The sequence below is a fragment of the Dendropsophus ebraccatus genome, chromosome 10, assembly GCF_027789765.1.
Source record: "Dendropsophus ebraccatus isolate aDenEbr1 chromosome 10, aDenEbr1.pat, whole genome shotgun sequence".
In the NCBI taxonomy this organism is placed as follows: Eukaryota; Metazoa; Chordata; class Amphibia; order Anura; family Hylidae; genus Dendropsophus; species Dendropsophus ebraccatus.
The window spans coordinates 94,938,878-94,965,407 of NC_091463.1; the positions used below are offsets into that span (position 1 = coordinate 94,938,878).

General features: G+C 45.9%; 1 protein-coding gene across 3 annotated transcripts in view; it reads left to right on the forward strand.

The window, feature by feature from the left end:
- GABBR1 (gamma-aminobutyric acid type B receptor subunit 1) overlaps nucleotides 1-21,718 on the forward strand; it is a 106,618-nt gene extending 84,900 nt beyond the window's left edge. For all 3 annotated transcript variants that reach the window (XM_069985495.1, XM_069985496.1, XM_069985497.1), the window contains 6 exons: nucleotides 12,409-12,525; nucleotides 13,137-13,230; nucleotides 13,454-13,581; nucleotides 15,120-15,248; nucleotides 19,845-19,988; nucleotides 21,073-21,718. In XM_069985495.1, the coding sequence (XP_069841596.1) occupies nucleotides 12,409-12,525; nucleotides 13,137-13,230; nucleotides 13,454-13,581; nucleotides 15,120-15,248; nucleotides 19,845-19,988; nucleotides 21,073-21,300 (840 nt within the window). In that variant the 3' untranslated portion in view covers nucleotides 21,301-21,718. The remainder of the gene's footprint in view (nucleotides 1-12,408; nucleotides 12,526-13,136; nucleotides 13,231-13,453; nucleotides 13,582-15,119; nucleotides 15,249-19,844; nucleotides 19,989-21,072) is intronic.
- Nucleotides 21,719-26,530: the final 4,812 nt, after the last annotated feature.

The following is a 26,530-nucleotide window of genomic DNA, read 5'->3' on the forward strand; positions in this document are numbered from 1 at the left end:
TCCTATATACAAGAATATAACTACTATAATGCTGCCTCTTATATACAAGAATATAACTACTATAATACTAGGTGAGAGCTGGGTGGCTGGCACTACGGGAATACACACTGTATAAGCAGTCCTATGGACGGCAGACTCCCACCTGGATGTGGATGCGGCTCATGGAGGTGCACAACGCCAAAGAAAAAAGTCCGATATGGAACATAACTACTACCTGGATACCTTATCCAGACTTGTGCTGTTTGGGGGCAGCCTTCCCCGCCGGTGGTGCTGGCTGGGTTTTGGTGTGGCATTTTTGGGACTGGTCCTGTGGCATGGGGGTTACAGGGCCGTTCCATGGCCTCCCTTCCCTGACTGTGCACGCCTGCGGGGGTGGTGGTCACTGACCGGCACAGTGTGGACTTAGTGTAGGGACCCATGTGTATCAGATACCTGCACGAGGTACATGGGGCAGTATGGCTTGATCAATTCACATACAGAATTCTGATGTTTTTTATGCAGCCGAGAGGTACTAGTATCAGCCATAGGTGTGAGGTGCAGCACTCTTTTTCTTACCTGAACCATAACTACTATAATACTGCTCCTATATACAAGAATATAACTACTATAATACTGCTCCTATATACAAGAATATAACTACTATAATACTGCTCCTATATACAAGAATATAACTACTATAATACTGCTCCTATATACAGGAATATAACTACTATAATACTGCTCCTATATACAAGAATATAACTACTATAATACTGCTCCTATATACAGGAATATAACTACTATAATACTGCTCCTGTATACAGGAATATAACTACTATAATACTGCTCCTATATACAAGAATATAACTACTATAATACTGCTCCTATATACAAGAATATAACTACTATAATACTGTTCCTATATACAGGAATATAACTACTATAATGCTGCCCCTATATACAGAAATATTACTACTATAATACTGCTCCTATATACAAGAATATAACTACTATAATACTGCTCCTATATACAAGAATATAACTACTATAATACTGCTCCTATATAGAGGAATATAACTACTATAATACTGCTCCTATATACAAGAATATAACTACTATAATACTGCTCCTATATACAGGAATATAACTACTATAATACTGCTCCGTATATACAAGAATATAACTACTATAATACTGCTCCTATATGCAAGAATATAACTACTATAATACTGCCCCCTATATACAAGAATATAACTACTATAATACTGCTCCTATATACAAGAATATAACTACTATAATACTGCTCCTATACACAAGAATATAACTACTATTATGCTGCCCCTATATACAAGAATATAACTACTATAATACTGCTCCTATTTACAATATAACTACTATAATACTGCCTCCTATATACAGGGATATAACTACTATAATACTGCTCCTATATACAGGAATATAACTACTATAATACTGCTCCTATATACAGGAATATAACTACTATAATACTGCTCCTATATACAAGAATATAACTACTATAATACTGCTCCTATATACAGGAATATAACTACTATAATACTGCTCCTATATACAGGGATATAACTACTATAATACTGCTCCGTATATACAGGGATATAACTACTATAATAACAACTTATATGGATAAGTGATAAAACCTTCATGTGTGAATTGAGTCTAACATAACCTTATGACCTCTGTGATTTTCCCCGCACCCTTTATGGCAGACAAACTGCTTTATCCGTATACATTCATGTCGCTGTAGAATACAGCGTCTTCCTCTAGAGCGGGGGTCAGGTACAGGCGGTAATAAGGGGGTATCGGAGACACTAATGGTTTTCTTCCTCTTACTGGTTAGATAATAAGGGGATCACAGCCCTGGCGGTCGGCTATTATCTGCGGAGTGATGTGGCGGTAAGTGCGGCGCCACCATAGGAGAAATGAGGCACAAATGTAGTTTTATGATCCCGGAACAGACTATGTGCTTCCAGGTAATGGCGGTCATGTCAAGGTGTAAATCCGGCCATAAATATAAAATGCTGCTATACGAGCGGGATAAGCGGACAGTATATGGCGGTAATATTCCATTTTATATACACTGCCTGGGAGAGGTGTATACAGGCTGCTTAATCTTCAGCACCTTATCAGGGCGGCCATGTCTCCGGGCCGGAGCGCCGGATTCTAGGTTATTAGGATAGCGGTGATTTATAACGGCTTATCTGACTAACGTCCTCATTTCCAGTACGACGGCCACTTTGTCTTGCCTCGTTATTAATGTATTTCAGTAAGCGGCTCCCGGTTTGTTGCATTTCATCCGGTGCCGCACCGCGCTCTTATAGGGTCATAAATCTCGGCTTTTTGCCTTTTTTCATTACACTGTAGTTGTCACCTTTAAGATAATGTTTTTGGCTCTTTGATAAATCTCGGAGGAATATAATCAGCAGTACATAATCCGCAGAGCGACTCCCAATAAAATACAACTTCTGTCCCCGGGGGCCGGAGCTGGGGGAGGTTGTATATAGTGTATCTGCAGAACTTTCTCCTGTAAGGGAGGTGCCAGAAAGTCTTAAAGGGGAACTCCATAAAAAAAATCTTTCAAATCAAATGAAAGTTTTATAGATTTGTAATTTACTTCTATTTAAAAATCTCAAGTCTTCCAGTACTTATCAGCTGCTGTATGTCCTGCAGGAAGTGGTGTATTCTTTCCACTCTGACATAGTGCTCTCTGCTGCCACCTCTGTCTGTGTCAGGAACTGTCCAGAGCAGCAGCAAATCCCCATAGAAAACCTCTCCTGCTCTGGACAGTTCCTGACATGACTAACAGGACCACTGGTTGTTTGTTTTTATTACTTTTTTTTTTTTAATTATTATTATTTGCATATGTGCACGGAAAATCGGCAGCATATTACACAGCAGAAGCCTTGCAAATAAGATTTCCTAAAGCTCCCCGTGTACTCACTGTATATACTGACAGCAGCTCCCTGTACTCCCTGTATATACTGACAGCAGCTCTCTGTACTCACTGTATATACTGACAGCAGCTCCCTGTACTCACTGTATATACTGACAGCAGCTCCCTGTACTCACTGTATATACTGACAGCAGCTCCCTGTGTACTCTGTATATACTGACAGCAGCTCCCTGTGTACTCACTGTATATACTGACAGCAGCTCCCTGTACTCCCTGTATATACTGACAGCAGCTCCCTGTGTACTCACTGTATATACTGACAGCAGCTCCCTGTGTACTCACTGTATATACTGACAGCAGCTTCCTGTGTACTCACTGTATATACTGACAGCAGCTCCCTGTGTACTCACTGTATGTTCTGACAGCAGCTCCCTGTGTACTCACTGTATATACTGACAGCAGCTCCCTGTGTACTCACTGTATATACTGACAGCAGCTCCCTGTGTACTCACTGTATATACTGACAGCAGCTCCCTGTACTCCCTGTATATACTGACAGCAGCTCCCTGTATACTCACTGTATATACTGACAGCAGCTCCCTGTGTACTCACTGTATGTTCTGACAGCAGCTTCCTGTGTACTCCCTGTATATACTGACAGCAGCTCCCTGTACTCACTGTATATACTGACTGCAGCTCCCTGTACTCACTGTATATACTGACAGCAGCTCTCTGTACTCACTGTATATACTGACAGCAGCCAGGGCCGTCTTATCCATTGGGCAGGGTAGGCGGCTGTCCGGGGGCCCTTGCGCCTTAGGGGGCCCCTGCCCTCTGTCACCTGTATTTTTAGCTTTATAAGACGCACTTATAAAACTAAGTGCGTCCTATAAAGCAAAGACGGCTCCCAAGCAGGGCTGAGCACCGCAAGGAAGCCGTTCCGCCCGCCCCCTCTAAGCATATGCATAGTGAGCAGCCCTGAGCGACCGCCTCCGCCCGCCCCTTCTATCGCTTCTCAGCTGACAGCCGATCAGAAGCCCAGGAAAGTGCAATGAGCAGCACTTTCCCGGGCTTCTGATCGACTCAGCTAAGCGGTGATAGAAGGGGCGGGCAGTCCAGGAACTCGCCCGTCCGCCGGCCCCAGCAGCTCCTCTCCCGACAGCGCACACTCCCGACATCCTCCGGCACAGGCAGCGGGGTACAGAGACGCTGCCTGTGTCCTGGATGTCTCATGCAGCAGGTCACTTCCGGCACAGGCAGTCTCTCTGTACCCCGCTGCCTGTGCCCGGAGGATGACGGGAGCGCACTGACAGGAGACATCAGCTGCTGGGGCCGGCGGACGGGTGAGTAACTGGTTTGTTGTTTTGGGGGGCACTGGCTACTATGGGGGCACTGGCTACTATGGGGGCACTGGCTACTATGGGGGGCACTGGCTTCTATGGGGGGCACTGGCTACTATGGGGGGCACTGGCTACTATGGGGGGCACTGGCTACTATGGGGGCCACTGGCTACTGTGGGGGGCACTGGCTACTATGGGGGGCACTGGCTACTGTGGGGGGCACTGGCTACTATGGGGGGCACTGACTACTATGGGGGGCACTGGCTACTATGGGGGCACTGGCTACTATAGAGGTACTGGCTACTATGGGGGGCACTGGCTACTATGGGGGACACTGGCTACTATGGGGGCACTGGCTACTGTGGGGGGCACTGGCTACTATGGGGGCACTGGCTACTATGGGGGGCACTGGCTACTTTGGGGGGCACTGGCTATTGTGGGGGCACTGGCTACTATGGGGGCACTGGCTACTATGGGGGGCACTGGCTACTATGGGGGGCACTGGCTACTATGAGGGGCACTGACTACTATGGGGGGCACTGGCTACTATGGGGGCACTGGCTACTATGGGGGACACTGGCTACTATGGGGGCACTGGCTACTGTGGGGGGCACTGGCTACTATGGGGGCACTGGCTACTGTGGGGGGCACTGGCTACTATGGGGGGCACTGGCTACTATGAGGGGCACTGACTACTATGGGGGGCACTATATGGGGGGATTGGCTACTATGGGGGGCACTATATGGGGGGGATTGGCTACTATGGGGGGCACTATATGCAAAGATGTGGGGGATTTGATGGTGGCGGTTAGGGGGGGGCCAATTCACACCTCTGCCCAGGGGCCCATAATACTGTTAAGACGGCCCTGGCAGCAGCTCCCTGTACTCACTGTATATACTGACAGCAGCTCCCAGTGTATTCACTGTATATATTGACAGCAGCTCCCTGTGTACTCACTGTATATACTGACAGCAGCTCTCTGTACTCACTGTATATACTGACAGCAGCTCCTTGTATTCACTGTATATACTGACAGCAGCTCCCTGTACTCGCTGTATATACTGTCAGCAGCTCCCTGTGTACTCACTGTATATACTGACAGCAGCTCCCTGTGTACTCTGTATATACTGACAGCAGCTCCCTGTGTACTCACTTTATATACTGACAGCAGCTCCCTGTGTACTCACTTTATATACTGACAGCAGCTCCCTGTACTCACTGTATATACTGACAGCAGCTCCTTGTATTCACTGTATATACTGACAGCAGCTCCCTGTACTCGCTTTATATACTGACAGCAGCTCCCTGTGTACTCACTGTATATACTGACAGCAGCTCCCTGTGTACTCCTCTGTATATACTGACAGCACCTCCCTGTGTACTCACTGTATATGCTGACAGCAGCTCCCTGTGTACTCACTGTATATACTGACAGCAGCTCTCTGTACTCACTGTATATACTGACAGCAGCTCTCTGTACTCACTGTATATACTGACAGCAGCTCCTTGTGTACTCACTGTATATACTGACAGCAGCTCCCTGTGTACTCACTGTATATACTGACAGCAACTCCCTGTGTACTTACTGTATATACTGACAGCAGATCCCTGTACTCACTGTATGTTCTGACAGCAGCTCCCTGTACTCACTGTATATACTGACAGCAGCTCCTTGTATTCACTGTATATACTGACTGCAGCTCCCTGTACTCACTGTATATTCTGACAGCAGCTTCCTGTGTACTCACTGTATATACTGACAGCAGCTCCCTGTACTCGCTGTATATACTGACAGCAGCTCCCTGTGTACTCACTGTATATACTGACAGCAGCTCCCTGTACTCGCTGTATATACCGACAGCAGCTCCCTGTGTACTCACTGTATATACTGACAGCAGCTCCCTGTGTATTCACTGTATATACTGACAGCAGCTCTCTGTACTCACTGTATATACTGAAAGCAGCTCCTTGTGTACTCACTGTATATACTGACAGCAGCTCCCTGTGTACTCACTGTATATACTGACAGCAGCTCCCTGTGTACTCACTGTATATACTGACAGCAGATCCCTGTACTCACTGTATATACTGACAGCAGCTCCCTGTACTCACTGTATATACTGACAGCAGCTCCTTGTATTCACTGTATATACTGACAGCAGCTCCCTGTACTCACTGTATATACTGACAGCAGCTTCCTGTGTACTCTGTATATACTGACAGCAGCTCCCTGTGTACTCACTGTATATACTGACAGCAGCTCCCTGTATATACTGACAGCAGCTCCCTGTGTACTCACTGTATATACTGACAGCAGCTCCCTGTACTCACTGTATATACTGACAGCAGCTCCCTGTGTACTCACTGTAAATACTGACAGCAGCTCCCTGTACTTACTGTATATACTGACAGCAGCTCCCTGTACTCACTGTATATACTGACAGCAGCTCCTTGTACTCACTGTATATACTGACAGCAGCTCCCTGTACTCACTGTATATACTGACAGCAGCTCCTTGTACTCACTGTATATACTGACAGCAGCTCCCTGTATATACTGACAGCAGCTCCCTGTGTATTCACTGTATTTACTGACAGCAGCTCCCTGTGTATTCACTGTATTTACTGACAGCAGCTCCCTGTGTACTCCCTGTATATACTGACAGCAGCTCCCTGTACTCACTGTATATACTGACAGCAGCTCCCTGTATATACTGACATACAGTGAGTACACAGGGAGCTGCTGTCAGTATATACAGTGAGTACACAGGGAGCTGCTGTCAGTATATACAGTGAGTACAGGACACAAGACGTGGGGTCTACCCCCTGGGTTTGGGATATTGTAGAAATAGATGAGGGAGATTTATCAAACATGGTGTAAAGTGAAACTGGCCCAGTTGCCCCTAGCAACCAATCAGATTCCGCCTTTCATTTTCAAAAGAGTCTGTGAGAAATGAAAGGTCGAATCTGATTGGTTGCTAGGGGCAACTGGGCCAGTGTCACTTTACACCCTGTTTGATAAATCTCCCGCATAAATTCTGGAACTACTCCACTTTAAATGAAATGTGTTGCACTGGGGTCGGTCTATTACCTGGCATTAGCACGGCATGAGGCGCTGGGAGCAGATCAGCCGGCCCCCAGTGTGGCCATCTCCCCTCTGTGACGTATCTTCATTAGAGTCAATGGAGCCGCGTCACAGAGGTGAAATCGTCACACTGGAGGTGCGTGGGAACCGGGCAGCGGCTCAAAGAAAGGGCCACTCCACTGGCATCCCCGCGCCGGTCTTTTCATGTAAAAAAAACAAAGCAAAGTACCTGATGGTACATTCATTTTAAACATATTTTATAAGAATTTTTGGTGACATTTGTTTTTCTTCTAATTTTCCATTTTTCTCTCAATATTTTAAAATAATCCTGAGATCTTGCAGTTTTCATTCTCACCCCCAGCCGGGTCACGGAGAGGCCGGTCTCTGCCTGGATCTTTCCGTCCGCAGTGTTCTGATGCAGGCACATCAGCGCGCGCCCGCATTAGAACCTCCCACAGCACACAATGAAGCAAGAGGAAAAGCCGCTCGCTTCATTGTGTGAACTGACAGGGTTTCCTATGGCCCCAATTCATTTGGGCCGCAGAAAACTGACATGTCAGTTATTTGCGGCGCCGCACAGGATCCAGGCCGGAGTGTATACGATGTGTACGCTCCAGCCGGGATCCCATAGAACAAGAGGCAATGTTCCACACTGCATTAAGTATGGCCGTTGCGTACTTTTACGTAGTGTGAACATAACCTAAAAATAAGCCGAGACTTCCTGTTGTGTCTGTGGTGATAAGAGGAGGCAGCTGTAAAGTGATCTGTACAGCATTGCAGCGTCAGTAATGTCTCACATTCATCCCAAGGTGGACAGAGTCTGTCTATTGTCGTCTATTTCCATGAGTCTTACTGTAAAACATATCACTAATTGCTATTAAGAACAGCCTAAGCAATATGGCCCCCCCATAACAACGCACAAAAAGGGATATAAAAAAATTACAGTCATAAAATAAAAACAGATTAGAATAAAAGAGCAACTTTATGAATCTGGCCAATCAGTTAAAGAAAATTTAGGTGACACATTCCCTTTAATGATTATCATTCCTCCTTATGGCATTGCTGTAAATCCACAGTCTGCAGATATGAGGTGTCTGATAGCTTCATGACATGTCCCCCCCCCACACACACACACACACCAGAGAAAAAAAATTGTGGAATCAGAACTGAAAAAATTCCAAATGGTTCCATTCTTTTTGTCCCTCGGCCGTCCAAAGCGGTGACAGCTCACCGTCACAGGATGGAGCCTTGGCGTGGCAAAATTTTTCAATTTTCATCTTAAATTTTCTATGTTGTGGTTTGATGTCTTTCCTGACGAAAAGCTTGAACACTTTGCTGTGACAAGAAGCATCATCTTCCCGAGCAATGACATCTCATCACCAAACCTACTGTCTATAGACGGAGGAAAAGTGTCCACGATATGTCAGTCCTCCTGCACTGACGGCTGAGGTGATGCTCGCCTCTTCTCCCCCGGCCTCTACCTGACATGAATCAGAAATGACAGGGATTTTCTTCTGGCACCATCTCTATATGTTTTATCAGAACGGCCCCGAAGAGAAGTTTCAGCATCTTCTCCCTAACCAATGCAGATCAGTGACACCACTTGCATCCAATCCTCCACAGTCCATGATTCTTCTCTTTAACCCAGGGTTGAGGAACCTTTGGCCTTCCAGCTGTTAAGTATTCGAGTACTTGAGTATTTGAGCCCCATTCTTGCTTACACACATCTGACTGGGAACAACCAACATCCTCTGCCACACTCTGTAATGTATTTCCATCTTAAAAGAGTTGTGTAATCTTTTGCATTGATTCAGTTGACAGCTTTCTAATGAAGCCATGTTACCCATCAATGAGCCAGGCCCACAGCTCGGTATGGTCTGTCAATGGTTCCTCCTTTTACTTCTAGAATAATTCACATATTAGGACTAGGAATTAGAAGATGGCTCACAATCTTTCCTTTTCATTGAGTAATTCTGGGATTTTACCTCATCCATCATTAATACAATTATTTCCTTGTACGGACGCGTCATGAAGCCAAACGTTCAGCTAATGGGCTATTGCTCTGTAATATAATGGGGGTTTCTGCATTTACTATGGTCCACTACTATACATTGTTGTATGATAGTGTGTGTGTATTTACTTTGTTCAGCTATGGGACATTGTGCAATTTGTGCATTTACTGTGTTCAGCTATTGCTTGTTGTTTTGTGTGACTTGTACATTTACTATGGTCCACTACTATACATTGTTGTGTGAGTGTGTGTGTTTACTATGTTCAGCTATTGGTTGTTGTTTTGTGTGATTTGTACATTTACTATGTTCAGCAGATGGTGGTTGTTTTATGTTATATCGGGGATATGTACATTTACTATGTTCAGCTATTGTTTGTTGTTTGTGATTTGTGCATTTACTATGTTCAGCTATGCGACATTGTTGTGCAATTTGTGCATTTTCTACGTTAAACTATTGGTTGTTTTTTGTTATATCGGGATTCAGCATTTACTATGTTTAGCTATTGGTTGTTGGTTTTTTTGTGATTTGTGCATTTACTATGTTCAGCAACTGGCTGTTGTTTTGTGTTATATCGGGGATTTGTGCATTTACTATGTTCAGCTATTGGAAACTGTTGTGTGATTTGTACATTTACTATGTTCTGCTTCTGGTTGTTGTTTTGTATTATATCGGTTATTTGTACATTTACTATGCTCAGCTATTTGGTTGTTTTGTGTTATATCAGGTATTTGTGAATCTACCATGTTCAGCTATTGGATGTTGTTGTGTGATTTGTACATTTACTATGTTCAGTTATTGGTTGTTGTTTTATGTTATATCAGGTATTTGTACATTTGCTATGTTCATCTATTGCATATTGTTTAGTGTTATATCGGTTATTTGTACATTTACTATGTTCATCTATTGGTTGTTATTCTGTGTTATATCAGGTATTTGTACATTTACTATGTTCAGCTATTGGTTGTTGTTTAGTGTTATATCAGGTATTTGTACATTTACTATGTTCAGCTATTGGTTGTTGTTTAGTGTTATATCAGGTATTTGTACATTTACTATGTTCAGCTATTGGTTGTTGTTTTGTGTTAGTAAATGTACAAATACCTGATATATGTTCAGCTATGGGATGTTGTTTTGTTATATTAGTTATTTGTACATTTACTATGTTCATCTATTGGATGTTGTTTTGTGTTATATCAGGGATTTGTACATTTACTATGTTCATTAGAGATGAGCGAATCGGGTTCGGGTTGATCCGAACCCGAACGTTCGGTATTTGATTAGCTGGGGCTGCTGAACTTGGATAAAGCTCTAAGGTTGTCTGGAAAACATGGATACAGCCAATGGCTATATCCATGATTTCCACATAGCCTTAGGGCTTTATCCAAGTTCAGCAGCCACCACTAATCAAATACCGAAAGTTCGGGTTCGGATGGGCTCCAGCATGCTCCAGGTTCGCTCATCTCTAATGTTTATCTATTGGTTGTTGTTTTGTGTTATATCAGGTATTTGTGCATTTGCTATGAAGTAGAAAAGCTGGGTTACCTGGGGATTCTACAAGTTTTGCCAGGAGTTGTAGCCGGAGTTACTTCCCGACTTCTTCTCCGATGTTTTGATTCCATATTAGCGGTGTAACCAGACTGTCCCGATGTGACAGCGCACCTGGAATCGATGCTCCGGTCTCTGACACTTCTGTATGTCTAGTAGGAAGCCTTAGGCCAGGTCTGTCTGCAGAGATCTAGACGTAGCAGAGCGAAACTGTCGTGCTTGATCGCACAGCGCAGTTCTTAACCCGATTCTGTCAGCACACCTCACATAGGAGAAGCGGCAGGGTATCACAGCCCCTGTCAGCAGCACAGAGGATGGCAAGCTGATCATTACATTAATATGCATTCATATAGTGGCTGCTCCCTGGAAGTATCCGGCAGTCACGGCAGCTCTGGTCTCATTAGGAGAGGAAATAATCATCAAAAATTCCCAGAATAAAAACAATTCCAATATAAAAAAAAGTGAGAGGACGGACAAATAATCTCTCGGCTCGTAGTAATTCCCCTAATGGATTCTAGTGATTACTGAGAAAGGACAGAAGCCACCGGAGATCCGGCCCTCCAAGGGTCATTACCAGGACAGGAGCGTCATCTTATCTTACTGAAGGTGTAATAATCATCATTTACCCAAACTGCTGGAAGGCCTCTAGGGGGCGCCGCATGCTGCTGTCTCGCAGGTGCACTTATTGTAGCGCGCACGTTCGCGGAGTTGTTAAAAGCTTTAATAAAACAATGGTATGAATGATAGCATTAGGGACACTGGGAAAGCCCAGAGGCCGACTAACAGAGAAGAAATGTCTGGCGGCCAATAGAATAAGTCAGAGCTTGTGATAATTATCAGCATTCCGAGATGGAAACCAGAGATAAGAGGCCGGCTTCCCGAGAAAATCTCTGGGAAATAAAGTCATCTTTCTGAGATGATAAGTCCGTGTGGTGTTCTTCTATAGACTACTGTCCTGTATATTGCCCCGTATATTACTGGGCACCTGTTCCAGAGATAGACCTGACAACGAGGACTCATCCTTCTCAACCTTCCCCGACTTCCAGGGAGAGTCCTAAGCATTTATACACCGGGACAAGGCATACTAGTTGCTAACAATCCGATATTATCAGACAAACTAGGCGATTGTGCTCCTCCCCTGCATAGAGAAGGTCCCGCCCCCGCTTACTCTACCATCTAAATTGATCACATGATGAAGTCTCTTCCTGAGATAGACCTGACAAGGAGGACTCATCCTCCTCAACCTTCCCCGACTTCCAGGGAGAGTCCTAAGCATTTCTACACCGGGACAAGGCATACTAGTTGCTAACAGTCACATATTATCAAACTCGGTGATTGTGCTCCTCCCCTGCATAGAGAAGGTCCCGCCCCCGCTTACTCTACCATCTAAATTGTTCTCATGATGAAGTCTGTAATGGACCATGGAAATAAAGGGAGTGTATGGGATTACATGGTGTTTATTCTATTTTATTCCAATGTTTCATGTTTTTCACATAACTTTGCACTTTCCACTAACAGCAGTCACAGACCCTGGAGCCCTGGAAGCTGTACAGTACGGTTGGATTGCTCCTAGGCCTGGATGTAATAACCTTTGGAATCTGGCAGATAGTGGATCCCCTGCAGCGTACCATTGAGGTGAGACTATGGCCTTCATGATTCACCCTCTTACTAGCTTGGACATTAATATGAATTGTCACCATCTTGTCCTACATTCTCCTCATGGGACCTGCTGCAGGAGCTAGAGATGAGCGCAACCTGAGCATGCTCGGGTCCGATAGTTCATCATTTGAATACAGGTGGTTGAAAAAGTTGGATGCGGCCATATGAAGTCTAGGACAACATGGAAACAGCCTATGGCCTATGGCTCTATCTATGTTTTCCCAGATTCCCTAGGCCTGCATCCAACTTCTTCAGCCACCAGTTAAGCATGCTTAAGTTGTGCTTCTCTCTAACCATGGCTAACCGCTAGATCTGGAGTGATCCCAGCTGGCTTCAGCCCAAAAGGGACGTCCATTTTCCCTAATAGGATATACAAAAAGAAATTGTAGTCACAAGACAACCCCTCTAGCCATCTATTTACAAGTCTCTAAAAACATTTGGGAACCCCTTACAACTGCGTATAGGTCCTTCTGTTTTCTAAGGAGCCCCTAACCAAATTCTTAGAGTCCCCTAAGGTTTACACAGTCATTTACATCCATATATCAGAAGCTGGCCAACCATGAATGTTCATTTTTGGCCGATTTTAGGAGTTCACTAAAGAAGAACCCCGCGGAGACCTTGATGTCCTCATCCTGCCCCAGCTGGAGCACTGCAACTCTGTAAAGATGAACACCTGGCTTGGTGAGTATATCCAAGTATCTCTTCTCCAGGAAGTCATTCATGTAACCTCTTCCCCCCCCATTGAAGAAGATGCTACCACGTCTAAGCTGTAACCCCCAGCGGTGGCATCACCTGCCGTGATTGTATCATGTCGTAGAGAAATCAAGTTCTCGTCTATTCTTCGCTCTTTGTGTTCTTTCTCGTGAGTCTTTCACACTTATTTGCTTCTTTCTCCTCTTCTCAGGTATTGTCTACGGCTCCAAGGGTCTCCTGCTTTTGCTCGGCATTTTTCTAGCTTACGAGACAAAGAGCGTCTCCACTGAGAAAATCAATGACCACCGTGCGGTGGGGATGGCCATCTACAATGTTGCCGTGAGTATTGTGAACGAGGAGCGGAATTCTGTCTAGCGTCTTGTAAAGAGATGGGATTATAAATGAGCTGAATGGGGTCGAATCTCGAGTTATTGGTGAGCGAAGACGCGACAGTAAAATAACCGAGTGACACAAGGATCGTTGAGGAATCAATCCACCCGAAAATTGCCTATTTGACGCTTTGCCGAGAGGGAAGAATGTGGGTAATTTTACCAGGACTGAACTCCGAGCGCTGAAGAATGTGAAGCGTTGTGTTACGCATTTACACACTATTGTGCGTGTCTAAGAATAGAGGCCGTGCCGCATATAGAAAGGATATGTCCCAACGGCCGGGTGGAGTCTCCTCCAAAAATATCACCCATTGTACTCGGCAGCACTTCCTTCTATCACACTCTTATTTCTTATGGAATATTTAAATAGAATTAATAGATGGTACTGGTATAAAATACAACGCCCCTCTATCACCCCTCGATAAGGCCGGGTTCACACTGCGTTTTTGTAATCATTTTTTTTATTTCATCCGTTTAATGCAAAAAATGGATGAAAAACGGATGAAAAAACTGATGCATCCGTTTTGATCTGTTTTTCATGGTAACATGAAATATATAGACATCAGGGGAGGCTGCAACATTAGTGACAGACAGCTCCCCCCAGTGTAATGACGCTTCTAATGGTAAAATGAAATATATAGACATCAGGGGGGCTGCAGCACTAGTGACACAGACAGCTTCCCCCAGTGTAATGTCTCTTCTAATGGTAACACGTATTATATAGACATCAGGGGAGGCTGCAGCACTAGTGACACAGACAGCTCCCCCCAGTGTAATGTCTCTTCTAATGGTAAGATGTATTAAATGGACAATAGGGGGGATGCAGCACTAGTGACACAGACAGCTCCCCCAGTGTAATGTCTATTCTAATGGTAACAAGTATTATATAGACATCAGAGGAGGCTGCAGCATTAGTGATACAGACAGCTCCCCCCAGTGTAATGTCTATTCTAATATTAACATGTATTATATAGACATCAGGGGAGGCTGCAGCACTAGTGACAAAGACAGCTCCCCCATTCTAATGTCTATTCTAATGGTAACATATATTATATAGACATCAGGGGGGCTGCAGCACTAGTGACAAAGACAGCTCCCCCATTCTAATGTCTATTCTAATGGTAACATATATTATATAGACATCAGGGGGGCTGCAGCACTTGTGACACAGACAGCTTCCCCCAGTGTAATGTCTATTCTAATGGTAACATGTATTATATAGACATCAGGCGAGGCTGCAGCACTTGTGACACAGACAGCTTCCCCCAGTGTAATGTCTATTCTAATGGTAACATGTATTATATAGACATCAGGCGAGGCTGCAGCACTAGTGACACAGACAGCTTCCCCTAGTGTAATGTCTATTCTTATATTAACATACAGTATTATACAGACAACAGGGGATAGATTTGATAGATCATGGTTGGACTGAATGAAACCTCATAGATGTCAGAGACTCTTATCCTTTCTTACCATGTTATTCTGCAGGTCTTGTGTCTGATCACGGCGCCAGTAACCATGATCCTCAGCAGCCAACAAGACGCCTCCTTTGCCTTCTCCTCGCTGGCCATCGTCTTCTCCGCCTATATTACTCTGGTCGTATTATTCGTTCCTAAGGTGAGAAAGTTATCACTATTACTACTCTTACTTCCTTCTTGTATTATACTCCGGAGCTGTATTCACAATTCTGCTGGCTGACAAGCTCATTATTGAACAACACCCTCTCCGCATAGCTGATCTTCTAAAAGCCATGAGAATGCTTCATTTTGAGAATGACAATTCTCAAAATAGAAATCAGCAGAGAAAACAGCATGCAGACACTGAGCCAGCAGGAAGCGCAAGGAGCTACCAGCTCTGAAACCTGCAGAAGTATTAATAGCAGCTCTGGAGTATATAACTCAGGATCAGTAATGTAATGTATGTACACAGTGACCCCACCAGCAGAATAGTGAGTGCAGCTCTGGGGTATAATACAGGATGTAACTCGGGATCAGTAATGTAATGTATGTACACAGTGACCCCACCAGCAGAATAGTGAGTGCAGCTCTGGGGTATAATACAGGATGTAACTTAGGATCAGTAATGTAATGTATGTACACAGTGACCCCACCAGCAGAATAGTGAGTGCAGCTCTGAAGTACTGTATAATACATGGTGTACAGTGAAGACTGGCAGTCACAGAGAAGAGGCTGCAGAGCTGGGGTCTTGCATCTTCTGCTATCCTCATGAGGACAGAGTATGGTGTCATGTATAGGTTTTGGTATAAGGAGGGGGTGCTCTGTATACCTCCGGCTCCTCCGGTGTTGGTATTAGGGGTTGCTCTGTATATATCCGGTGTTGGTATAAGGAGGGGGTGCTCTGTATACCTCCGCTGTTGGTATAAGGAGGGGGTGCTCTGTATACCTCCGCTGTTGGTATAAGGAGGGGGTGCTCTGTATACCTCTGGTGTTGGTATAAGGAGGGAGTGCTGTGTACACCTCCGGTGTTGGTATAAGGGTGGGGGGTGCTCTGTATACCTCTTGCTCCTCCGGTGTTGGTATAGGGAGGGGGTGCTCTGTATACCTCTGGTGTTGGTATAAGGAGGGGGTGCTGTGTATACCTCCGGTGTTGATATAAGGGGGTGCTGTGTACACCTCCGGTGTTGGTATAAGGGTGGGGGGTTCTGTATGCCTCTGGCTCCTCCGGTGTTGGTATAAGGAGGGGGTGCCCTGTATGCCTCCGGTTCCTCCGGTGTTGGTATAAGGAGGGGGTGCTGTGTATACCTCCGGTGTTGGTATAAGGAGGGGGTGCCCTGTATGCCTCCGGTTCCTCCGGTGTTGGTATAAGGAGGGGGTGCTGTGTATACCTCTGGTGTTGGTATAAGGAGGGGGTGCTGTGTATACCTCTGGTGTTGGTATAAGGAGCGGGTGCTGTGTATACCTCCGGTGTTGGTATAAGGAGGGGGTGCTGTGTATACCTCCGGTGTTGGTATAAGGAGGGGGTGCCCTGTATACCTCTGGTTCCTCCGGTGTTGGTATAAGGAGGGGGTGCAGTGTATACCTCTGGTTCCTCCGGTGTTGGTATAAGGAGGGGGTGCCCTGTATACCTCTGGTTCCTCCGGTGTTGGTATAAGGAGGGGGTGCTCTGTATACCTCTGGTTCCTCCGGTGTTGGTATAAGGAGTGGGTGCCCTGTATGCCTCCGGTCCTCCCGTGTTGGTATAAGGAGGGGGTGCCCTGTATACCTCCGGCTCCTCTGGTGTTGGTATAAGGAGGGGGTGCAGTGTATACCTCCGGTGTTGGTATAAGGAGGGGGTGCTCTGTATACCTCTGGTTCCTCCGGTGTTGGTATAAGGATTGGGTGCCCTGTATGCCTCCGGTTCCTCCGGTGTTGTTATAGGGAGATAACCGCTCTCCTGCAGTAACAATGCTAATGATCAGGCCTGTGCCCGCAGTACGGATCTATAGTTACACCTCACTTATCGCTCAGCCAGACAAGTGGTTTGGAACGTGATGCCAGGCAGCCACAGGAGGATCGGCATAAGCTGCGGATCAATGGTACAGGAGGGAGGCAGCGCCGTCCGCATCGTCTTCTCATGTTCCCGTCTATATCATTTGATCTCCCGTCAGCCGCATTTAACTCTTTGCCGCTTTATTGGCGTCATATAAATCTTGATGTTCGAAAAAACCAAACATTCTCCTAGTGTGCGGAGGTTACCGATAAATCCTCGGAAAAATCCTAAAACTCACAGACGAGCTGGAGAATAATTCCTGCGTGGTGTTATAAAGTATGTGAACCCCTCTCCTAATTATGGGGTCCATGTGTTTCTGCCATGGGGTGCGTAAAATCAGGCACACAGTCACGTGATCTCCATAGACAAAACATGGAACGATAATCGTTACTTATAATCGTTCTTGCGGTCGTCTTGTCGTTGCTATTGCGTTCGGCACTACTGCGAACGACCAAACGACATCTTATGAACGAGCAACGATAAAAATAGGTCCAGGTCTTATTAAACGATCAACAATTTCTCGTTCGATCGGTAATCATTAACTGCTATGCAACCGACCAATTTGTGCTTAGATTCTAACAACTTAACGATAATGGTTCCGTGGTATAGGGCCCTTAGTGTCACAGCCAATGTCTCACAACTTAGATTTCCTACCTAGGATGAGGCCTTCACTGCTCGGGTACTGTGGCCACAGCTTGAGAAGATTACTCAAGGGTCTGATACAACACCAAGGTGTACCACAGACTGGATTTCGACATGGAACCATCAAAGGGGTGGAGCCAGCAAAGAGGTCCTTGAGCTTTACCCTCTCTGACTAGTAGGAGGTAGAGATGCCAATGTAGAAGCAGATGCCCCCCCCCCTCGGCATGGTCTAGAGTTGCCAGTTTGCTGGGGATAGGTGGCTGGTGGCAATGACTGGAGGGATAGATCACGTATAAGCTTAGCTATTGTGACTGGACGTTCATCACCAGCAGGAGCCGTAGATGGAGATAAGCGCCCTCTGCTGGCCTGAGCCAGGCTGCTTCAGATCCTCCCTTATCCTGAGAAAGAGGGTTGGACCAGGGACTCTCTCATTGGCTGAGAGGCATCATGTGACCAATGTCCTCTATCCTCATACTGTAATATTAACTCTTTGCACTGCAGACTAAAGCTGGGTTCACACTAAGTTTTTGCAAACCATTTTTTTTCCTTCCGTTTATGAAAAAAAATGATGGAAAAACGGATGCATTTCTGTTTTTTCTTTGACTTCCATTATATATATATATATATATATAAAGGATCAAAACGCATCCGTTTATTTAACTATTTAACGTACACAAAAATGTGGTCAACTACATTTTTGTGCACGTAGAAAAAAACGGATGCGTTTTGAACTGTTAATTTTTTTTATAATGGAAGTCAATGGAAAAACGGATTAAAACTGATGCACAGAAATGCATTCGTTTTTTCATCAATTTTTTTTGCAAAAACGGAAAAAAAAAAAAAAAATATTGCAAAAAACACAGTGTGACCCCAGCCTAACTTCAGTGTATGCGAGAAATAAGAATGAATAAGAACAAGGGCCCTGTTACACGGAACGATAATCGGCTGAATCAGCCCTATCCGGCCAAATATCGCTCCGTGTAATAAACACAACGATTAGTCGATGACAACGATCATCAGCTGATCGTTGGTATAGGTTTGGACCTATAATTGTCGGGTGCCGACTGTGCATCGCTACGTGAAATAGCGGTGCGCGGCCGGCAGCTCGCAATTTCCAAACTGTATACATTACCTATCCAGGCTGCAGGGCTCCTCCTGTGCTCTTCTTCTCCCCGGGTCCCGCTCGTGCAGCTTCACAGCGGCCTGTCTCAGCTGACTCACGACCGCTGCGGCCAGTGATTGGCTGAGTGGACTGTCAGCTAAGACAGGCCGCTCTGGAGCTGCAGCGCACAGGACCCTGGGAGAAGAAGACCGCAAGAGGAGCCCTGCAGCCTGGATAGGTAATGGATACAGTTTAAGCAAGGGCTGCAAGGACATCAGTAACGATGTCCATGCAGCCCTTGTTAAACGATTATTGAGCCGTGTAATAGGCCCAGTAAACGAGCGCCGATCTAGAAAATTGGCGCTCGTTTACAGTTATTATCGGGCCATGTAATAGTACCCTAAGTTTTTGCAATCCATTTTTTTTATCCGTTTCTGAAAATAAAACGATGAAAAAACAGATGCATTTCTGTGCATCACTTTTGATCTGTTTTTCCTTTGACTTCCATTATAAAAAAAAAAAAAACGGATCAAAACGCTGGTTTATTTAACTATTTAACATACACAAAAATGTGCTCAACTACATTTTTGTGCACGTAAAAAAAAAAAAAAAAAAACGGATGCGTTTTGATCCGTTATTTTTTATTATGAAAGTCAATGGAAAAACGGATCAAAACTGATGCACAGAAATGCATGCGTTTTTTTCATCTTTTTTTTTTTTGCAAAAATGGATAAAAAAAAAACGGATTGCAAAAAACACAGTGTGACCCCAGCCTAACTTCAGTGTATGCGAGAAATAAGAATAAATAAGCGATACAACTAACAGAACCTGATCATGTATTATATGGCGGCCGGTACTGTGGCTCCTCCCGTCCCAGCCGTCCACCCTATAAGGTGACCCCTGGGAAATAACACAGACATCCCCCTATATGATCTCTGTGGGTGACGTCCCTTCAGCCGCCCTGTCCTTGTTATTTGCAGATGAGACGTCTCATCACCAGAGGGGAATGGCAGTCGGAGCAGCAGGACACCCTGAAGACCGGATCATCCACCAACAACAACGAGGAGGAGAAGTCCCGACTACTGGAGAGGGAGAACCAGGAGCTGGGCAGGATCATCGCAGAGGTGACAATATACTATAGTTATATTCCTTACCCTCTTCTTCCCGTTTACACTGTAACAAACCCTCAGCTGTGTGAGCCGGACTAGGCCAGGATGTGTTCTGGACTCTTAAAGGGGCCGTGTCAGGTAAGATGGCTCCTACAGAGTACAGCACTGCTCCAGGGGCCCCTGCACATAGCTGCTTATACTGGGGTGACAGCGCCCTCTACAGGAGACATGTGGTATTGCATGACGGCTATAATGTCCTAATAGACCAGGGATAGGGAACCTTCGGCCCTCCAGCTGTTGCAAAACTACAATACCCATCATGCCTGGACAGCCAAAGCGAAGCTTTGGCTGTCCAGGCATGATGGGAATTGTAGTTTTGCAACAGCTGGGAATTGTAGTTTTGCAACAGCTGGAGGGCCGAAGGTTCCCCATCTCTGTAATAGACCATATGGACTGGAGTGCTCATCATCAGGCAACCAGCATCATCTATAAGTTATTCACTGACAGCAAGCAGAGATCATGGCCATACTGAGAGACTGAAAGATAAAGTCTTGAGGGTCTTAAAGGGAGGGGAGGGGAGGGTAGGCTTGGGATTAGTACTAAATGCCAGAAGTGGCGGGGGGTATTATATAATTAAAGGGATACTCCGGCAAAAATGTTTTTTTTCTTTCAAATCTCCAGTCTTCCAGTACTTATCAGCTGCTGTATGTCCTGCAGGAAGTGATGTATTCTTTCAAATATGACACAGTGCACTCTGCTGCCACCTCTGTCCGTGTCAGGAACTGTCCAGAGCAGGAGAGGTTTTCTATGGGGATTTACTGCTGCTCTGGACAGTTCCTGACATGGACAGATAACATTGTGTCAGACTGGACCAGAATACACCACTTCCTGCAGGACATACAGCAGCTGATAAGTACGGGAAGACTGGAGATGTTTAAATAGTAAATATCAAATTTATGTAACTTTCTGAAACCAGTTGATTTGAAAGAAAAAGATCTTGACGGCGTTCCCCTTTAATGATGGTAATTTATGTGTGGTGGGCGGGGCTTTAATTTGTGTAGTGCGCCACCTTCACCGTTGCGCTTTATTTCTTGTATAGAAAGAAGAACGGGTCATGGAGTTGCGCCAGCAGTTGCGCTCTCGCAGGAAACAGTCGGTGACAGCGCGGGAAAACTGCTCCGACAATCACTACCCTAACTCCTCGGGGGCGGTCTCTTCCCTCTACCAGCCGGGCCTCCCGCTGGCCAGATGCCTGGTGGCTGAAGGGGGCGACAAACTGGGCAGGAACAGCTGTGACGGGAGCCGCGTGCACCTCTTATACAAGTAGAGACGTCTCTTGCCACAACATGGCCGCCCCAGGGCTGTCTCTCGTCTACATATCTGTCTATACACTGTGTGGCCTCGTACAGCTCTCTTCCAGAGCGTGGGTTCCATGTCTGTCTCCTATCTGTCTCTCTCTCTGTCGTTTCCATCCTCCGGGTCTCTCTCAGCACTCGTCTCTGGATGTCTCATGTATCGGGCACCTTATTCTTCATATCGGCCACTAGAGCCCTTGTGCTAAACACAGATTCCCGTCCTGCTGGAAGCCACGTGTGACGCCCCCGACAACAAGCCCCTCCCCTGCCGCCGCCCCCGTCCCCGCCCCTCAGGGATCATCCATCTCTGGTGTCACCGGAGTCACCTGCACCTGCGGCACTTACAACCTGTTTTCTAAACTGTGATTGGAGATTGCAATAAATAAATGACCGAAGATTTTCTCACTGTTTCCTCATTAAACCGTGTTACAGCGATATACCATGAAGATGTATACAGGAGAACACTGCAGGAGTATAAATGAGAGAGGTGTACACTGCAGGAGTATACAGGAGAGGTGTACACTGCAGGAGTATACAGAAGAGAGGTGTATGCTGCAGGAGTATACAGGAGAGAGGAGTACACTGCAGGAGTATACAGGAGAGAGGAGTACACTGCAGGAGTATACAGGAGAGAGGTGTATACAGGAGAGATGTGTATGCTGCAAGAGTATACAGGGAAGATGTGTACACTGCTTGAGCATACAGGAAAGGAGTACACTTCAGGAGTATACAGGAGAGAGGAGTATACAGGAGAGGGGTGTACACTGCAGGAGTATACAGGAGAGAGGAGTATACAGGAGAGGGGTGTACACTGCAGGAGTATACAGGAGAGAGGAGTACTCTGCTGGAGTATACAGGAGAGAGAAGTACACTGCAAGAGTATACAGGTGTACACTGCAGAAGTATACAGTAGAGGAGTACACTTCAGGAGTATACAGGAGAGAGAAGTAAACTGCCGGAGTATACAGGAATACACTGCAGGAGTATACAGGAGAGAGAAGTACACTGCAGGAGTATACAGGAGAGAGGTGTATGCTGCAGGAGTGTACAGGAGAGAGGAGTATGCTGCAGGAGTACACAGGAGAGGAGTACACTGCAGGAGTATACAGGAGAGAGGAATACTCTGCAGGAGTATACAGGAAAGAGGAATACTCTGCAGGAGTATACAGGAGAGGGGTGTACACTACAGAAGTATACAGGAGAGAGTGGTGTAGTCTGCTGGAGAATACAGTAACGAGGTGTACACATCTGGAGTATACAGGAGAGAGGTGTGTACTGCTAGAGTATACAGGAGTACACTTCAGGTATATACAGGAGTACACTGCAGGAGTGTACAGGAGAGAGGAGTACACTACTGGAGTATACAGGAGCAGGTGTGTACTGCTAGAGTACACAGGAGTACACTGCAGGTATATACAGGAGTTCACTGCAGGAGTATACAGAAGAGAGGAGTACACTGCTGGAGTATACAGGAGTACACTGCAGTTATATACAGGAGTTCACTGCAGGAGTATACAGAAGAGAGGAGTACACTGCTGGAGTATACAGGAGTACACTGCAGGTCTATTTATCTTCTATGGCGGCCATTACACATCACCGGAGGGCCCGCTATCTCATGTATCACATCCAGTAAGTATTATTGTTTATATGATTATATGTAAATGAGATGATGTCATCAGGATTCTACAATATGACATCACTGCTCATTCACATTAGTCTATGGACGATTATTTGATTATATGTAAATCAGGTGATGTCATCAGGGGTTTGAGCGATGACATCACGGCTTGTTTGTCGCTCATGTGTCACACATACAGCCCTCTTCTGCTCTGTTATTCTAAATTAGTCGCTGACTAATGGCTCAGCACTGTTAACTATTGAACCCGTCGTGTCTTGTGTCACCTCGCGGAGCCTGGACGGCGTCTCATCGGCGGACGATCATCCGTGCGCTAAGTAGAGGTAATTTGTGTAATTCTGTGCTGAGGAATGACATGTTCTCGATGGGCCGGATGAGATGTGTGGATCTCTAAAGAACAAGGCCGCACATTAGTCATGGAGATCCAGGAGGGATTCGCCTGGAACAAGTACGGCCGTAACGTGAGGGATTAGATCTCACAGCTGAGGGTTTGTTACTTTGTATTCGGCCTAAACAATCATCTATAGCAGGGATGGGGGACTTACAGCCCTCCAGCTGTTGCAAAACTACAACTCCCATCATGCCTGGACAGCCGAAGGCTGTCCAGGCATGATGGGAATTGTAGTTTTGCAACAGCTGGAGGGAAGACGGCTCCCCATCTCTGGTTTATACCTCTCTCCTGTTCTGGTGGTTTGTTACAGTGTATCAGACTGGGGTTCAGACTATTTTGCTATCCTAGTACTATCGTAGTCACCTCTGCCGCGTGTTTTCTTCCCTCTCCACATACTTGGTTCTCATTAAGCCCAATGTAATCCAGACAAACAGGTTTACTGAACTTTCTCACATACAGCAGCCGTTGTGGAAGCAAGAGGTTACATGAACAGCAGCCCAGGGGGTGGAGGCCTGGTGGGGTAAGAGGATAATGGAGGTAGTAGTCCTTGAGTTACATGCTCTAGTCATGGTAGTTGGGGGTCTTTCTCCTAAGGCCTAGTGGGATGAGAGGATAATGGGGGTAGTAGCCATCAAGTTACATGGTCTGGTCATGGTGGTTGGGGGTCAGACCTTGGGCTTGCCTCAACCATGGTGGTTACAAGAGGTTACATGTACAGCAGCCCATGGGGTGGGGGCCTTGTGGGTTGTGTAGATAATGATCATGGTGGTTGGGGGTCGCACCAGACCTTGGGCTTGCACAGCGATGAGAGGGTTACACAAAGCAATGGTGGTGGTAGTAACCCCAGGGCTGTCCCTGTGTGGTGTCTCCTGGCTGGTGAAAGGTGGGGCGTCTAGATGGTGTGGGCCAGTATCTTGGAAACAAGAAACTCACACTTGTCTTTACTAGATTTACTTTAATGCAAGTTTCCAAATTTTCCCAAATTTCTCTCTATATCTTTAATAGTCAAGTTACTCAGATACAGACGGACAAAAGCTCAATGTGCAATTCCTCTGTAGATATTTTTTTTTTTTAGTACAATCCCCTGTAGGCCCGCACTGACAATCTGGTAGACCAGGCAAATGCCCGGTGGGCCGCCCTGTCTGTATAACTACATTTTGCATTATTAAACACTAACTGCTTAATCTGCTGCTGAGGGATGTTGCTGAACTCAGAGCCACTGCCAGACACTAGGTTAACTGCGTCCTAGACGTCACTCACGCACAATTGCACTGTGCCGGGAGGGCCAATGGCCTGACGCAACAGGAGGAAGAGGACATGTGTATGTGAGCTGGTAGTGCTGGATGTGATGGGATGCAAATGTCTACGAAGTGTTGTGGAGGTGACGTGACGTTATTAACCCCTGCACTAAAGCCCCCTTATGTGCGCTGATATGGTCATGAACCACCGCGGGGGAAGAGGGGGGTTGGGGGATGTGATGGTGTTGTAGATTTATTGGTAAACACATACCAAGTAACGCACTTGCGCACTTATTTCTATACATTACTGTGTGAAAATCAGTAAACTGTGTGGGCTGGTGGGATTTGTGGGCTGCTGCTAGTGGGCTTTTTGGTCCCAGTCCGACCCTGAATCCCCTCGTGCATGGTGGACAACTTGCGTCTGCAATTCTGCTAGGCCTGGCTGGAGACCTGGTAGGCCTCACTGTCTTACTTCACACAGGACCACACTTGATTCAGCAAATTCTGCCGGCAACTTGTTCCCTCTATGAAATCGAGGCCTTGTGGGCACTGACATGGATCTAGTTGTGTGTGTTTAGCGTTCGCAGCAACTATTGGGGCCACCAGGCCTCACTATTCGTCCACCTTTCAGGATAGTTGGTGTACTTGGACCCCTGTCTACCAGACCCGGCCTACTGTTTCCAGGACTGTGCCGATTGGGCTTACTACAAACTTTACCTTTCCAATGATTCCTGTTAGCACGCGGTATAGATGGCAGACGCCTCTGCAGTCCGGATGGTCGAGAGATTAGTGACCATCTTGTTGGGGCGAGATGGAGATCATTCCCCTTTCTCTTAAATAAACCTATACAACCTAGATAGAAGATGAATTGTGGGATCAGCCTTTCATAATCACTAGCAGATTTTGGGGAGCCCCTGAGATCAGTTGGGTACCCCCAAAGTAAAGCTGATATACAACAGACCTTGCATCATATCCTGCCTATACTGACTGCCAACTCCTCAGCTGCTGCGAAACTACAACTTCCAACATGCCCCAAAAACTTTTGGCTGTAGTGCATTGTGGGAGTTGTAGTTTTGATGAAGATTGACAGCTTGGACAGTGCTGATCTGATGTCTATGGCCCATATTACAGGGACTGTGCAGAAACCATAGGGGGGAGGAGGCATATCTACTCTACGTAATAAAAGAGACTTCCTCAAAACTTGTAGTTTTATTGAGGAAGTAAAGAAAAAACACCTTGAAGGGTACGTCCATCTTTAAATACTTATTGTTGAGTCACTATGTACATACACCCATCAGTCATAACATAGAAACCACTGACAGGTGAATTATATGGATTATGATGATGGTGATAATGGTGCCTGGCAGGGGGCGGTCAGTGCTTAAAGGTGATATATTAGAGGCGGGAAGTATCAGGGGTTCGGAAGAACAAATGTATAAGCTTTACTTAAACACATAAGGGGAGATTTGTCAAACATGGTGTAAAGTGAAACTGGCTCAGTCGCCCCTAGCAACCAATCAGATTCCAGCTTTCATTTTCCAAAGAGTCTATGAGGAATAAAACATGGAATCTGATTGGTTGCTAGGGGCGACTGAGTCACTTTACACCATGTTTGAGAAATCTCCCCCATGATGTCTGTCAGACAGAGGAAGAGGACTTAAAGAAAATGGCAAACACACAGAACACAATGTATGTGGATGGTTTTCCCTAGAGATAGTAAGGACTAGAATGGCTGCTATTCGTTCTTATACCACTGACTTATCTAGTGTCCCTGCTGCTAGGCCTCAGGTGTGATGGTGCGGAGGCGTGTACCGCCTGGACTATATATATAGGTAAAGACTTTCTGCCAAACCTTCCTGACAGCCCCATCTCCCCTCTGTGAAGCTGTGAAGGCAATCACCATGAGGCCGGGTTCACACTACGTACGGGTCACAGAA